At 47.9% G+C, this 15,292-nt stretch overlaps 6 protein-coding genes across 6 annotated transcripts; 2 read left to right on the top strand and 4 right to left on the bottom strand.

Moving 5' to 3' along the window:
- Positions 1–254: 254 nt before the first annotated feature.
- Positions 255–1,910, bottom strand: AO090023000559 (carboxylesterase/lipase family protein; the record flags this gene model as incomplete). Its single annotated transcript, XM_001821042.1, has 1 exon — positions 255–1,910. The coding sequence occupies one exon, from the start codon at positions 1,908–1,910 to the stop codon at positions 255–257; it is 1,656 nt and encodes a 551-aa protein (XP_001821094.1).
- A 1,165-nt stretch (positions 1,911–3,075) lies between these two features.
- AO090023000558 (uncharacterized protein) lies at positions 3,076–5,440 on the top strand (the record flags this gene model as incomplete). The annotated part of the gene is made up of 5 exons (XM_023235656.1): positions 3,076–3,254; positions 3,312–4,228; positions 4,289–4,682; positions 4,737–4,969; positions 5,031–5,440. 5 exons carry the CDS (start codon positions 3,076–3,078, stop codon positions 5,438–5,440), a joined length of 2,133 nt encoding a protein of 710 aa, XP_023090659.1.
- A 169-nt stretch (positions 5,441–5,609) lies between these two features.
- Positions 5,610–8,286, bottom strand: AO090023000557 (uncharacterized protein; the record flags this gene model as incomplete). The annotated part of the gene is made up of 4 exons (XM_023235655.1): positions 5,610–6,456; positions 6,517–6,867; positions 6,918–7,297; positions 8,173–8,286. 4 exons carry the CDS (start codon positions 8,284–8,286, stop codon positions 5,610–5,612), a joined length of 1,692 nt encoding a protein of 563 aa, XP_023090658.1.
- A 50-nt stretch (positions 8,287–8,336) lies between these two features.
- On the bottom strand, positions 8,337–9,119 carry AO090023000556 (uncharacterized protein; the record flags this gene model as incomplete). Its single annotated transcript, XM_023235654.1, has 3 exons — positions 8,337–8,575; positions 8,629–8,735; positions 9,097–9,119. The coding sequence occupies 3 exons, from the start codon at positions 9,117–9,119 to the stop codon at positions 8,337–8,339; spliced, it is 369 nt and encodes a 122-aa protein (XP_023090657.1).
- A 626-nt stretch (positions 9,120–9,745) lies between these two features.
- Positions 9,746–10,346, top strand: AO090023000555 (EthD domain-containing protein; the record flags this gene model as incomplete). Its single annotated transcript, XM_001821038.1, has 2 exons — positions 9,746–9,973; positions 10,026–10,346. The coding sequence occupies 2 exons, from the start codon at positions 9,746–9,748 to the stop codon at positions 10,344–10,346; spliced, it is 549 nt and encodes a 182-aa protein (XP_001821090.1).
- A 469-nt stretch (positions 10,347–10,815) lies between these two features.
- Positions 10,816–14,418, bottom strand: AO090023000554 (uncharacterized protein; the record flags this gene model as incomplete). Its single annotated transcript, XM_023235653.1, has 4 exons — positions 10,816–11,730; positions 11,780–12,026; positions 12,074–12,485; positions 14,394–14,418. The coding sequence occupies 4 exons, from the start codon at positions 14,416–14,418 to the stop codon at positions 10,816–10,818; spliced, it is 1,599 nt and encodes a 532-aa protein (XP_023090656.1).
- Positions 14,419–15,292: the final 874 nt, after the last annotated feature.

Genomic DNA, 15,292 nt, shown 5'->3' with positions numbered 1-15,292 from the left:
ATGTGGTTAGAATTTGAGAATAGTAATTCGAATGCTGTTTATATATGTACATACATAAAACTGGCCAAAGGAGTGACAAGAACGGTAGCAGAATCGACAGATCTAAACTAAGAATCAAGAAGTGAATATAGGTACATTATAGAAATCCGATAGCATAGAGCAGCCGAGCATCAGTAGCAGGATAGCCTTCCCTTATACTACGTGATTACACACTCCAACCTAGGAAGCTCCATCATCAGCAGTAACTGCCGAAATTAGTACGGAGTTTGCTGATGGAACCACTCCATAATGAGCTCCACCTGAACCTTCTTGGCAATGGGGACGTTTCCAAAAGCATTGCCGAGCTCCATGACAACCTGGGTACCATTGGCGCTGTTGGGGCTCCAGCGCGGCAGCGAGCCGCTGCCAGTGTAAGATCCACCCTCGTTGGGATCGAGCGTCTTTGCAAAGTTAGCCCAGTAGGCAGACATCTTCTCCTGGATGGCATAGTCCTGCTGAGTGAAAGGGTATTTATCGGCATTGGCGTAGAGAGCATTCAGTGCATACATGATTTCAGACTGGTGGAAGGCACCCTGGTCTTGGCCTGGTGGGGCGTGGGTCCAGTAGTAGGTGTAGAACGAGGAGGAGGCGGACTTGTACCAGTCGGTGGCGTAGGCCCAGGAGCCAATGAGGGAGGTATCGCGGGCAGCTGCGTTCCAAGCTCTATCTACGGTGCTTGCGTTGCCGTGGTCGGGGTATAGCTGGAAATAACGGCTGGATAGATTACCATATTTGAGAGTGGAATAGGACTCGTATTCTCCTACGGTGTAGTCGGTGGTTGTTGAGGCGCCTGACTCGTCTTTGGTGTTGCCTGTTATGACGGGGACGTCGTTCGCGGGGCCGTTGATAAGTGTCTCCAGGTATGTGGAGGGAAGGACGTAGTCGTCTAGGACGGGCTTGAAAATGAGAGGGTAGCCAGCAGAAAGTGCGGTGATTGGATCAATCCATGTGTCGTTGACGCGGTCCTGAGAGCCAATCAGGAGTTCCTCCATGGAAAGCGTGCGCAGTTCCTTGATGCTGGAGACATTGTGGAAGGTAGTATAGTTGACACCGTGCGTGATGGCAGCGGACATATTGACGTAAGAGGTCGCGAGGCCTGCAAGCAAAGGATCGTATGGATACCTGATACCTGACTCAGAGATACCGCCATGGAAGTACCCCTTGAACAAAGGGCTATTGACGGCATGATAGACCTGGGAAGAACCGAAAGACTGGCCAGCGACGACTACGCGGTCCGGATCACCACCAAACTTGGCGATGTTTTTCTGGACCCATTTGAGGACCTCGAGCTGGTCGAGGACACCATAGTTTCCAGATGTATTGTGACCGGTCAGCTGGAGACCTTCGGCGTTGAGCTCAGGATGAGCGAGGTAACCGAATGCATCGTCGCGACGGTTGAAGGTAATGAGGATGACGTCCTTCAAGGCCATTCCACCGCCGTACCACCAGGCATCATTGCTGGTCTCGTCAGAGCCCTGGTTCCAGACCATAACAGGGAGCTTGGCGTCCGCAGAGCCGGCATTGGTCCAGAGGTTCAGACTGAGGCAGTCTTCGCTGATATTGGATGCGTAGTTACTGGGACAGGCAGGACCAAAGTCCGTCGCTTTCAGGGTTTCATTCCAGGGCTCACGGGGCTGTGGTGGCTTCCAGCGGTTTTGATACCCAGTGTCCGCAGCAAACGGGATACCCAAAAAGGCTGTCACGTTGGACTCGGAGACACCGAAGTATTTCTCGAGGGTAGACTCGTTGAAATACTTAAAGCCCTGGACGGGACCGTAATTCGTCTGGATGGTCTGATCCCAGAGCTGAGCTTGGGCAAACGCAGCGGTCACGGCCAGTGAGGCTAGGCTCTTTGACAAATGCGAAGCCATCCCGGAATGTAGTAAGGGAAATCTGTAAGATAAAGATAGGCCGGGGATGATATCAGGAGCAAAAAAGTTCGAGATCTTCCCAGATATATATACTTGGACATCGCACCCACAACACTGGCTTTACATATTTAGATGCCTAGCAGACAATCTAATCAGAGATTCAAGCTCCACGGCAGAACGCGTCAGAGATACTTGATTCTTAAGTTCATGTCCACCTTCTAAGGATGTTTTTGACCATTATCTCCGACCATCGACACTCAGTCTTGGTGGATGTCCGAATGGACAACGTCAACTTGATATGATTTCGGGTGAGTTCATTTTGGTTCTCCGGGGAAGGACATGGTCTATACCAAAATAGTAACATCAGATAACCTTCTCGCCGTTTCTTTCCTGAAGAAGGAAGTGGAGAGAGAGCTTATTGTTACGCAACTGGAATGGGGATCGTCCTGCCTCGGCCCTTGTCGATCTGGCCGTGAAGTAATGCATTTATATTCTGCCCTGCCGGTCAGGGTTGTGATATGCAGCCCATTACAGGGCCCAGACTGTCGCTTGAACGTTTCCCAGGGATGTAAGGATTGTTCACCTTTTACGATAACACATGAGAAGTTTTCGCGTAATATGCCAATGCCAATGCTCAAATATGGGCCAACGTGCGCAAGCAATACGAACTTTCGAAGGAGTTTTCGGCGATATCGATAATCATGGTGGGCCTGTATTACCTAGTCAGGGAATTAAGGCCGATGCCAAGTAGAAAACAAATCGTTCTTAACCTTGTATTTGACTGTATGAGGACCTGGTATTTTGTTTCGTTTATTGTTATAATATTAATGGCCTTTTCTTATATTATCTAGGGCTAAATGAGATACACATGGAGGAATGCAATGTACCCTGTACTAGATTATCTCTTGAAATGCACAATTCATGATCTCTATGGATTTATTCTGGTTATTCCGTATTGATACGGAATCGGAATCAGCCAACGTTTTGGCCGGGAGGCGATGGAAGGACCCTCGACCAATCAAGGGTCAGTCCCACTTCGTCTTCAATCGCCTTGCTGGACTTCTTCTTCTTCGGCTTTTTCTTGTCCACCCCCGACATGCCAGAGAAATGACCATGACTTCACGGCGGTACGCCTTTTCTTCATCAGTGACACCATACCTGGACGATGGTAATCACAAATCCGATAAATCCTCCTCGCAGACTTAAGAGAAAGAGAGTCGGCGTTGCGTGTAATACTTGTCGATCACTAAAGATACGCTGTGACGGAGTCCGACCCCATTGCGGTACTTGCCAACGCCGCCGGGATCGCTGTATATTTAAAGATGACGATCTGCGTCTACCCAGGTGCGGCTATTTTTCCTTCATTCAACAGGGGCGAACGGGGCACTGACACTGCGAAAGAGATGGCGGGAGCCCTGGCACGCGAGAGGATGTAATAGTGATACCTCCCTCGCAACTGGATTATGGACCTCTATGTCATGAATCCGCATCCTCCGCGTCTTCTGTCACAACTAGAGGCACGACGCATGACCGGGATGACGCTGGCGTGACAGCCATGGGCTTAACTGTCGGTCCACTGGACAGGGACCAGAACACAAGTAGAGAATTCTTCGGCGACTCGTCGACAGTGGCTTTTATACAGCAGTTGCAGCAGTCTATCCCACCAACTATCACTGGGCCACGTTCTGGCCACGAGGCGCCCTGTCGCTCAATCGACCTGCACAATTATGATAGGCACCCCAAGCTCTCAACTGAACCTAGCCCATCGGTAGAGCTTCTCCCCCCACGTCCATTAGCTGACCATTTGGTCGACTGCTATTTCTCTAAGATACATACACTTTACCCTTTCGTGCATAAAGACGCTTTCTTTAGTGCATACAGGTCGCTATGGGTGCCTGCGGAGTCTAGTCGAAGCACAAACACAGTTCATGGTCTGGGCATAGGAGACATAACTGTCAATCACACCACTTTCCACTGCGCATTGAACGCCATATTTGCTCTAGGATGTCAGTTCTCCAACGTAGTGCAGACACAGCGAGAAACTACGTCAGAAGCTTTTTATCGTCGTTGCAAGCCGGTTTTAGATTTGGAATTTCTTGAAGGGGGAGATTTAGCTGTGTGCCAAACTCTCTTGCTCATCACACATTACTTGCAATGCTCAAGAACTCCCAGTCGTTGCTGGCATGTTATAGGCATGGCATGCCGGCTTGCCCAAGCACTGGGACTGCACTCAGACCTCGGCAATGAACGTCGATCATTTGCCGAAATCCAGCTTAGGCGGAGGGTATGGCATGGCTGTGTAATGCTTGACCTGTACGGTATCTTCTATCTGGTCCCTGTATACCATTGCTAACTCAAACCTGGTCAACTATATAGAGCCATTAGCACAATACTGGGACGCCCGGCAATGATTGCCCAAAAGCCAGTTACGCCTCTGCCTGAGGCCATTGATGATTGCTATCTATCAGCGGGTGCTCCAACTTGTAAACAACCGCCCCGTGTGCTATCGCGTGTTACATGGTTCATTGAGACACTTAAGCTGTACGATACGCTGCGCAAGATCCTGAAATCATTGTATGATAATGCAGGGCCAACGGAAGCGGGTAACCATATGCCGGCCGGAAATACTCGGCAGATTCAGAACATAATAGAGATCGATGCAGACCTCGAGAATTTCAAGACCAAACTACCAGAAGCTCTCATGTGGGATCATGAAGTTTTACGTGACGGTCCAGACAACTTCCAAAGAGAAAAGTGCTTGCTTCGAGCAAGGTATGCAGAAATGACAGCCTGCGATTAGGATATATTACTAATGTACGGTGATAGATATTCATATTTGAAGATTCTCCTATACCGGCCTATCCTCGCTCAGACCCTCCGCAACAGTAATGCAACGTTGTGTAGTGAAAGCAATGACTCTACCCATCAGGCTCCACTCCACTCCAGAGTTAATCTGGACTGTTCCATATACTGCGTCAATGCGGCCATTGATCTTATTTCCTTAGTACATCAGACTTGCAACACTGACCTGTCCAGCGTCTGGTGTTACAACGTGTTTTGTAAGTATTCTAATGCAGTCCCGAAGGTTTTTCATACGCTATTACTGACAGGCCTTCATAGATGCATTTACTGCAGGGTCTGTCATCCTTCTTGCGGGGCTCTCTCAGTCGCTTGTAAATAATGTAACCCAGGAAGCTTTACAACAGTCTTGGCAGAAATGTCAGTCCGCATTGAGCAAGCTAGGATTGTACAGCAGCACGGCGGAACGCTGTGCCGAGAACCTACGCACGATCAAAGAGAGGTGCTCTATCACTTTTCCGCACTCTGCGATGTCGACTACCAATATCCTGTCGCAGGAACAACCATCTGCCAATCAGTTCCCCACGTTTGAACAGCTGGATAACGACGGAAACGATGATCTAGTATCAGAGGGCACAGATTATCTGCCACTCACAGACGACCTCTTTCACGATCTTGACTTTAACGAAGATACATTTTTTGACCCTTTCTGGTTCAGTTTACAGTTCTGAAACTATCATCAAATATCTCTATCTTTAATACCCTGAGAACATGCTACAACAACATGCGTCTCTTTTTATACCCCACCCTAAGAAGAAGAGAAAGGAAGGCGAAAGAAAGTTAGGAACGATTGGGTGTACACTAGGACCCCAGTATACGTCGATGTGCGGATCCCTATTGCTAATTGCCTAGAACGAACCCGTTGAAGAAACCTTCAACAGTCTCAATTTCCTCCAGGGCTGTGGCGTATCCAAGAATGCCGTCCGGTCTGAGAATTGCTACCCCACCACTGCTGGTGGAAATGGTATATGCAGCGTGGGCTGATCGGTCGGAATCATAATATGCGTGACCAATCCTAGGAATTGCAAAGACCTGGTCACCTTCAGTGATACTATGGGCAATCAAAGTAAAGCACCGGACCATGCCTTTAGGGAGATTTTCAAGTGATACGGTCAGCTTCTTCATCGATAAAGCCAATGTCTCCCGGGTGAGCGTAGGCTGTCCGGCGAATATGAGAATAGACCACATTCCAGTATTTCTGGTAAGTAGGAAAAGCCGAACCGGGATACGGGAGCCGGGTGCATAGACCAGAGCATCTGGTGCTCTCCAGCCAGCTGAAACCATTCCGGTAGACGGAGCTTTGTTAATGCTGCTTTCATTGTAGTGAATTCCCAGTCCGATGTTGAATTGGATTGACTCGTCAAAGAGCTTAGTAAATAGCTCGTTCGCATCGGCATATAGACCCTTGTGGGTATCTGGAATCTGCCCAGAAATAGTTGCCGAGAATGCTTTGTCCAGCTCAATGAGATGCTGCGCTGCCAGGCGTCGCTCGTTGTCATATGTTCGGAGCATGTCGGTGCTATACCAGCCTTTCACTACACCTCCCAATTTCCAGGCCAAATTGACTGCATCGTGGACGCCAGTATTCATACCTTGTGCGGCACCAGAGGAATGTGTATGGCAAGCGTCGCCTGCCAGCAGGATACGATCGTTGGCGAAGAAGGTATCAGCAACTCGTTGATTTATGCTGTTATTGATCTTTCAGTGAAAACCCAGAAGGTAGTAGAGATGAGGGCACGTGGCCTACCTGTATAGCGTCCACCAGTCGACTTTCTCGATCTCTAATAAGAATGGCTCCATCGACTTGACAGCTTCTTCCTTAGCTTGTTCTTCTGTAAGCGAGTTTCCATATTTCGCTAGCATTTCAGCTGTCATTGCGAAACCTATGCGTTTCATGCCGTGGTCGAGTTGAACCCAAAGGACGTTCCCGTGGCTCTTCGACTCTATAGACGCAAAACCAAGATCCGCATCCGGCATATTGGTCTTGAATTGCCCATCAATCCGAACCCACTTAAAGTCTGTGCGATCACCCTCAAATGGGATATTTGATAAGCGTCTGACAAGTGAGTGTCCACCATCGGCCCCGACAATAAATTTGCTGTAAAACGTTAGAACGCCTACTAACATGTATGGACAGGTCAGACTCACCTGTACACAGTCATATCTTCACCCCCATCAACCTGGCGAATTTGTGAGGTCACTTTATGGTCACCCTCACTCTGGCTACCCACAGTGAAGTCTTCTAGTGCCCAGCCGATGTACGCTCGACCTCCCATCTCCAGATAAGTATCGCGAATCACATTTTCGGAATATTTCTGCCGGATATTCAGGCAATAGTCCAAGTATGTGCCACTCATACGTTGGAACATCACATGCCAGCCTCGCGATGTCACCCGCTTGCCATCTTTGTACGTGACACTGTTACGGCCGATATATCCGATTTGGTTGAGCTCATCCAGGAGCTCAAGCTGGTCAAGCATTTCCAGTGTTCGGGGGTATAAGGTTGTTGCTCTGCCGTACATAGCTTGCTGTTCCTTGTCATGTTTCTCTATATTATTGCATTAGTAACTGCACAGTAACGAGGAACAAGCCTTCACTCGCCAACAAGCACTGTATCCACGCCCTGTCTGGCAAGACCATAAGCTACGAGCAGGCCCACAGGTCCACCCCCAACAATTAAAACGTCTGTTTTGATATTTGTAGTCATTTTGGCCAACAATAGAAGTGAATAAGAAGAAATACGTATGTATAAACGCGGTATATGTCGTCTTTAGTCTAGAAGATTTGTTTCTTTCCCCTCCAAATAACGCATACTGGTTCTTATATACATTCGACACCCCGGCTAACCGGCACAATAGTTGTACACTGTATGCCGATTTCCGTCAGCCAGACTCAAATACGTACCACCTGGAAGGGCATGTGGCTTATTGTTCTTTACCGACGCTCCTATATTTCCTAATCAGGAGGACCACGTATGTATCGCTTCGTATCGGAATCAAATATACGTGTGTCATGAAATGGTGAATAGGGGTAAAATATGTATCGGAAAGTAACGGTATGTGGGTCTATACCGGATGAGAATGTAGCCCTTCTGAAGTTCTAAATGGGTGTCGTACATCCACAGGGCATCTTGCTATTTTATTTCATTACCGAAGTCAGGTTTTTGGTCCGAATTAGGGCTAGGAAAATATAGGGAGAGCGCTGTAAAGTCAATCAATGTTACGGATTAGAATACATACATACTTCCGCAGTCATTTTGCAGTAGAACTCGATGCCGCCACTTTGAATGGGGGAAGTGGACCTGAGTCATACCTGACGAGACAACGGTATTCTCGCCTTTGGATTCGAATCCTGGTATTGGATGGCACCGGCGCCCCTAGCATCTATGGGTGATTTTCCACACCTTAGAGACAATGCCAGATATACGGAAAAGGTGGTGCAAGGAGGGCTGTGCAGAAGCATGATACTTGATTTCGATGCCGGGTTCTCCCACTACATTTAATTGTTTTCCGTCCATCTTTGAGAAGTTAATGTAACCCGTTAAGCTTGACTTAGGAGCCAGTGTATTTACCTGTGTCCACATTTCAGACAGTTGTAAAAGATAGTGCTTCCTTCATCGGCGCTCCTTAGCTGCACCTGAGAATAGGTCACGTCCTTAGAGGGGCATTTGACACAGTCGACTTCAATAGTAGGACCGGGGCCAAGTTCGTCACGCGTAGCCTTCTCGGTGAACGATTTCATCTTGTTCCTCAGCTTCGACGGAAAGTTTTCGGACACGGTGGTCTGCGTATGAAAGAACACAGTATCTATTCACGTATGACATGTTAGCCGATGGATTCAAAGGATTGGTAGACCTTACTCTTCGCAAGCTTCCCACACAGCTCACACTGCAAAGTTTCCTCGGGGCTCTCGTCGAGAAGACTGCCACAAATGTCACAGTATTGGACTACCCTACTGAAATGGTCTCTGAAAAAGGGATACAAAGACAGAAAGAAAGGAAAACAAATGACTACCTGATGAAACGAGGGATATGACGATTGAGATATCTACTTTTGTTGGTGCCTTCTTCACCTGGGCAGCTCAGACACAAGGCAATTCATAGAAGAATAAAAAGAAAAGAATGAAAATGAAAAAGAAAAATAATTAACAGTAAAAGAGATTGGTCTTCTGCTAAGGCTATGAAAAGTAAATGACGTTATAAAATTGTTCTTAGACTCATATCTAGGGATTCTAGAGTACAAATTGCAACAAAACGGACTATTGCTTTACGGAAATAGTCGCGCTACTTACCATTGTAAACCGTCTATCAATGAAGAGATTATCTTACAACAAGGAATCATTGTCCTCCATCTGCCGGTGATTCAATTGACGATGAACCCTTTGGTTTGAGTGGCCAGTCATTCGATGCATGCATACACGCCAACAGACCGCCCACTCGTAAGACTCCCAATGAATAAATAGCCAGCTGCCTATAGGGCACCTTACCAGGTTCAGTGAACTCCGTGATGTGGGAACCTTTAACAAATTTCCGAAGAATTTGATGTTATGTAAAGGATGTGATTCCTTCCACTGTCTATAATTTATAAGTCGAGGAACTTAGTCTCTAGAACTTAGCTATTCTTCAAAACTGGATAAAGATTTCTTTACGTAGATCCCATATAGTTGTGTTATTGACTGCTTCGGTTTTAAGCAAGGGCTATACGCGGAACGCTACCCTATCTGAAGACTGAGCGTCCATGCCGCTTGGGACTTGGGCCTTGCCGATCGCGAGGATTGACAACAATTCACAAAGTCATTCATGAGAACTGACTTGAAGTGTTGACGAATTGCATAGCCATAACGACTTATGAGACGTGACAACTTCCGGTATTCCATATAAGCTGCCGTAGGCTCCGCGCATCTTGCATCGGTCTGTCCCCGCCTCTTCCTATACGTGCAATCACCAGTCACTCATCTTCATGTCGTAGGAAAGTATCATGGTTCGCCTCATGTCTCCGTTGGCGGCTCTAGCTGGAGCGACCGCCGCGTCGTGCCAGACTGATGACCAGAACCACGACTCGTACACCGGCTACACCCAGACGATCACCTACATCAAGCGGCACCCGGACTGGGCTCGCGAGGAATTCTGGACGCACTGGCAGACAGAGCATGCGCCCAAGGTTGCTCCCCTAGCAACCTATTTCAACATCACCCGTAACCAACAGGTATGGAGAGCGAACACTCATGAGTTAATGGTATCAGTTGACACGCCCTCAGATCCTAGTTGGAGGCATGATCCCCCCCACTGCAATGGGAGCAGACCAGCCTGCCAACACCACCCTTGTGAGCTTTGACGGCATCGCCATATTCCCGTACCTGAATCCCTCGGCTTTGACCGCGATGCTTTCTCATCCTTACTACATCGACATTGTTGAGAAGGATGAGGAAACGTTCATCGATAAGTCGGCCTATGGTGACGGAATGGTCACGACCTATGTCGGAAAGAACGTCGAGGTTGCTGACGAAGGTTCCAATGTCTGGGTCGGGGACGCCGCGACGGCTGAGAAGTACCAGAAGCTTTTCGAGTCGTACCTTTGAAGGATGTGTGCAATTATACGTAGGTATGTTTCAATGGACTATTTGGGTGATTTCTGCATCCCATCTCGGCAGAATATGACTTTGTCGTATGTTCAGATATGTGCTTGATGTCAACGGTAGAAGGGGTCCTTACTATTCATATTCAGACTTGTCACTTCTAGCTACCTATCTAAGACTAACCTTTTCAATTCCTAGATTATAGGCTGCAATCTGGATTGGATCCTATATCTAACCGGCCGAGGCCCGGGTTGGGGCGGAGAACCCGTGCCACTCTAGGTAGGCCAAAGTAGATAGAAAATTAGTATAACTACTTGTACATATGTATATGTATATATCTCTATATTCCAATCTAAATCTAAATCTAATCTATTAGAATATCTAAATATAATTCAGAAATTTAAGGGGTTGCTCAGACTAGGCAAGCAGGCGTTTTGGGTATACCCGAATCTATACCACAGTCGACTAAGGGCTAATGGTCGTCGTCGTCCTCCTCCATCTTCTCCTTCACTGGGTCAATGCCTTTCCCCTCAGAGATACACCACAACATAAGCCACCCAATGAAAGCCTCCATACCTAACGCCCACCACATAGCACCCACAATGTTATTTCGAAGGCCAGCAGCAAGTCCCCAGCCACTAATAACCGGAGCCAATGTCCGCGCAGCACTGGATATACTCTGTGCAACACCGTGTATTGTGCCAAGACTCGCTGGATCACCGACACAGTTGTTGACTAGAATGCTAGTCGCCGGAAGTACGAAGGTGCGGGAGACCGCCTGTAGTAATATGACAAATGTGAGAGCGGGCCAGAAAACCCATAATATGTTCGGGAGAAGCACCAAAAATGGCATCAGAATATATGAAACGGGTGAGAATGGCACAAAGGTGCGCAGTGACACGAGGGTTCCTAGCTTCCCTTGGAGACGGGGGTAGGCGAAGATTTGAAGAGGAAGGCCGGTCAAGCCGATGATAGCAGTAGCGAGGCCAACCTGTGCTGAGGGCAGACCAAGCCCTCCGCCAAAGTGGAAGATGCCAGTATGGCTTTCTGTGGGGACACGGGGAGTTGGCAAGAAGATGAATGTCATGGTCTGAACAGCATTGGTGTGAAAGGCAAGGAGGAAGTGGCAGAGAAGAGTAAGTAGGACATTGCGTGTCCAAAGCTGCCCTAACTTACGTCGTTGACGAAGCTTAGGTTTGAACGATGTGTCGGAAAATGTAGGGCTAGATGGTGCAGATACTAGATGAGTATCTCGGAGGATATAGTTGTCATCAGTTGCTCTACTGAGAGGGCGGGTGTATTGAGCTCGTCCGCCAGAAAATGCTTTAGCTAATCTCCGACCTAGTTCTCGTCCAGCGTCATGGCGGTATCGTGCTATCTCGTGTGTCTTGATATGGAGTCAGTATCTGATAATCGATAGATCTGAGAATTCTTACCTCATCTAGACCAAAGAACACCGCGAGAAAGGATATAAGGATAAAGATAGTACTCAAGATATTCGGCAACGCAAATGGCCACCTTTGCATCCACCAGACACCCTCTGTGCCGCCAAAGATAGAATGAGGTCCAAATAAACGGGGGAAATTCTGAACCGGATCGGCCAACGAACCTCCCATGGTAGGCCCAATAATCACGCCAAGATTGAAACACATGGGGAGCAACAGAAATGCTCGTGATTGAAATCTATCTCTGTCAGTGTGGTCTGAATGACTACAATATAGGGAACATACTTCTTCTCCACCGTGATCTCCGAGATTAGCGTGCTCATTACACCAAAATTACTATTCAATAGTCCACCCAGCGTTCGGAATATTACTGCAGTAGCCAAAGACCGCGAGAATCCGAATCCAAGATATGAGATCATTGTACCTAATAAGCCGATGAGAAGAACTCTCTTACGGCCCATGCAGTTGGCGTCAGCCAGCCGGCCCCACCATGCTGATGTCAAGAACTGCGCAGCAGGAAATATTCCCAGTACAATGCCGACCTGTGCGGAGATAGTCGAGTCCGGCAAGGACGAGTCAAATGACTTGAGCTGATGGAACAAGTACGCCTGCAGCGAGCTTTGTGTGAGTCCTTCTGACAACCGCGCCAATGTCAGGATTGCGAGCTGCCCCTTTCTGGGAAGCGAGCTCCAAGATGCTGGTTTTTCTGATTTCTCCGCCGCGGTATCAAGAGTATCATCGTGGTCGGTGCCGTTGTTGCTGTCATCTGTGTCTGCAGATTGTGAACGCCGGTGGTTTCCAATCAGAGGGGCGGATGCCAGCGCCTCAAGTCGTGCTGAGCCTAGACTGTAGGAGGAGGGCTCTTCGAACTGGCCCTCATGATGACCAAAGTCGGTATGTGGTGAATTGCCACCGCTCGCTTCGAGGCGGTATTGTTCCGTGAGCTCTTGTGAAGAGAGACCCATTAGCAAAGATGGGAATACTGAAGCAAAGGAGAGTATAACAATTTAGATCATCTGAAGTGTTTGAGCACCATGGTATAGGTGATTGAGGAGAAAGTGAAATCATTAATCATGATCCTTCCTTATATTACCAGAAGCTCGTGCCTTGCAGTGGAATTATCCCTTTCACATTGTGGGTTTGCCCCTTGCAGTTGCATGCATGCCCTGGACTGAAAGCTGGAGCCTTCACCTACTGACTACCATAACTAAAATCACTTCTGTGATTGGCCAAAGGAAAGGTAGGTGTGTCTGATTGCTTCGTGGCATAGCAAATTTCAGTAAATGCTCACCGAGTGATATCAGTTCCAAGACGGAGTAAATCAACTACTCTATATTGACGGATATTGGATTTAAACCTTTCTAATTACAAGTCTATAAATAAAGTTAGACCAATCATCTTTCAACAAAGTATATGGTTTGAGAATAAGGAATCGTACCTAAGATGGCTCACGATTATCCTGTTGTATTAATCTATTGATTGACCTTTTCCCAGCAGGAAACACCAGCTAACAATAAATTTGGGATAACGCCCATCGTCATCTGGGACAAGAGGTGTGTACCCATATATAGCATGTTTTGAATCAAATATTTTGGTCATTTTGGGCTAATGGTTTGGCCTGCCCCACTCACTATATCTGCAGATCGCCCTACGCCCCCTTGCTGCTTGCCCCATCATTCTCATCGCAACACTCAATACCTCTCGTACTATTCACCTCGCCGAAAGCCCGAGGACGGATGGTGGAGACCCTAGACTCGGTGGCGAAGCTGTAATACTCGAAGCAAATGCCGAAGGATTGTGGCACGCTGTGATATACATTGCCCTCCAGCAGACCGGCATTCCGTACCCACAACTGCAGCCCCGACAATGGAAGAAAATATTTACCGATTCGGAGCATGCTTCGAGGGCTAGGGGGTTGAATTCGACACCTTGCCCCGTACTTTACAAATGGAAAACGGACTGACCGAACGCCCAAATCACATTGCCATTTCTCGTTATAGCGAGTTCGATGAGAGGACCCCAGTGGCGCCATGCATGGAGGAGGAGGCAGGCAATATTCTGCCTGCGGATTTGATGCCCCTTGCTAATAAGAGCAGACAGTATCATTACATCTGCCCCGTCCTCAACTATCACTAGACGGTTTCAATCCCTTACCATTGTCCCATGGCTGGGTACTGGGCAGCTCATCGGGTTGGCGGCGATGCAGCCATTGACTGGAGAGCTCAGCGACATCTTCGGTCCGGAAGTAAGTTCTATATTTGCGACTTTTCTCTTTACAATAGGGAGCCTGCTTCGCCGATTCTCCACATCGCACGAGATGATTAGCCTTGGTCAAGTCATTACTGGGGTAATTGGGGGTGGCTGTACGTCTATTGCAATGTTTATCTTCGCGGATAGAATGCTTCCAGGGTATAAGGGGATATGGCACAGTGTATCTATCTACGGATTGACTATTGCTGGTTCCATAATATTAGTCGTGTCTCTAGCTTTATTTCTCGTTTATGGGAATAGGGAATGCCATGGGCAGGTCACACTCATTCAGATGGCAATGCTTCTTTTGGCTACATTTCCTATGGTTGAGCTCCAGTGGGCCAAGGAGCTATACAGCATACCAAAGATTCTGCAACCATTGCTCATTGGTTTCGGCTCAGAGGGATGTGTGACTCTCGCCTTGCCAACCTCCCCTCTGGCCTCCAGTATATCAGGTTGTATACAGCTTCAGCTACGGAGGGCTTTTGACCACCATGTTGCTGGCTTCACTCAATGCGGCCCCACAAGGTTTGCAGGTGAGATTGACCTTCACCTTGCATTCTAATCAATAAGATCTACGGTTGGACTATCAGTCGCTGATATTCTATATCGCAACGGAGGCAAGGCTACATGTTTGACATCGGTTCGACAGGGCAGCCTCACCTCCCCTAGTGCGACAATCAACTACCTACAGTTCCACATCGACGACTCTGACCCAAAGAGCGAGCCTTCGCAAGAGACCTTTATGTGCGCGCTGCATGGTACCCCTTAACTTGCGCTCGGCTTTGCGGTTATTGGATTCATCTGCGCCTCATGCATCAAAAGCTACAAGCTAAGATCTACAGGAGTGATGCTGGGAACAAGGTTTGAATGGGGCTGCGAACCAGCTTAAGTGTGGAGAATAACCTCTTATAAGCGGAAGAGATGGAGTTTGCCTTGAGACATTATGTACAAAGCCCTGATAGTCCCGAGCATCTAGAATTTACTCTGACATGCCCTTATCATCTTCATCTCAGGGGCAAGAAAGTTGATTCCGCTTTCAGCTCCACCAGTATTCGATATCTAGATCCTTGAAGGGATCCGACGATGATGTCCAGCTGCCATTGGAATGGCGTACAAGAGAAGCATCCGGACTTGAGCCAACGATCCCAGGTCTCATTCCTCCCCGACCAGATCCGAGAGGGCTGGGATCCAGTTAGTATTGTGTCTGAGGTAGGAATAACTGAAAATAATCACAAGACCTGTAATTAAACT

Source organism: Aspergillus oryzae, chromosome 3, assembly GCF_000184455.2.
Source record: "Aspergillus oryzae RIB40 DNA, chromosome 3".
NCBI classification, from domain to species: domain Eukaryota; kingdom Fungi; phylum Ascomycota; class Eurotiomycetes; order Eurotiales; family Aspergillaceae; genus Aspergillus; species Aspergillus oryzae.
Note: the sequence above shows the minus strand (reverse complement) of the source record. Positions and strands in the feature narration are given on the sequence as shown.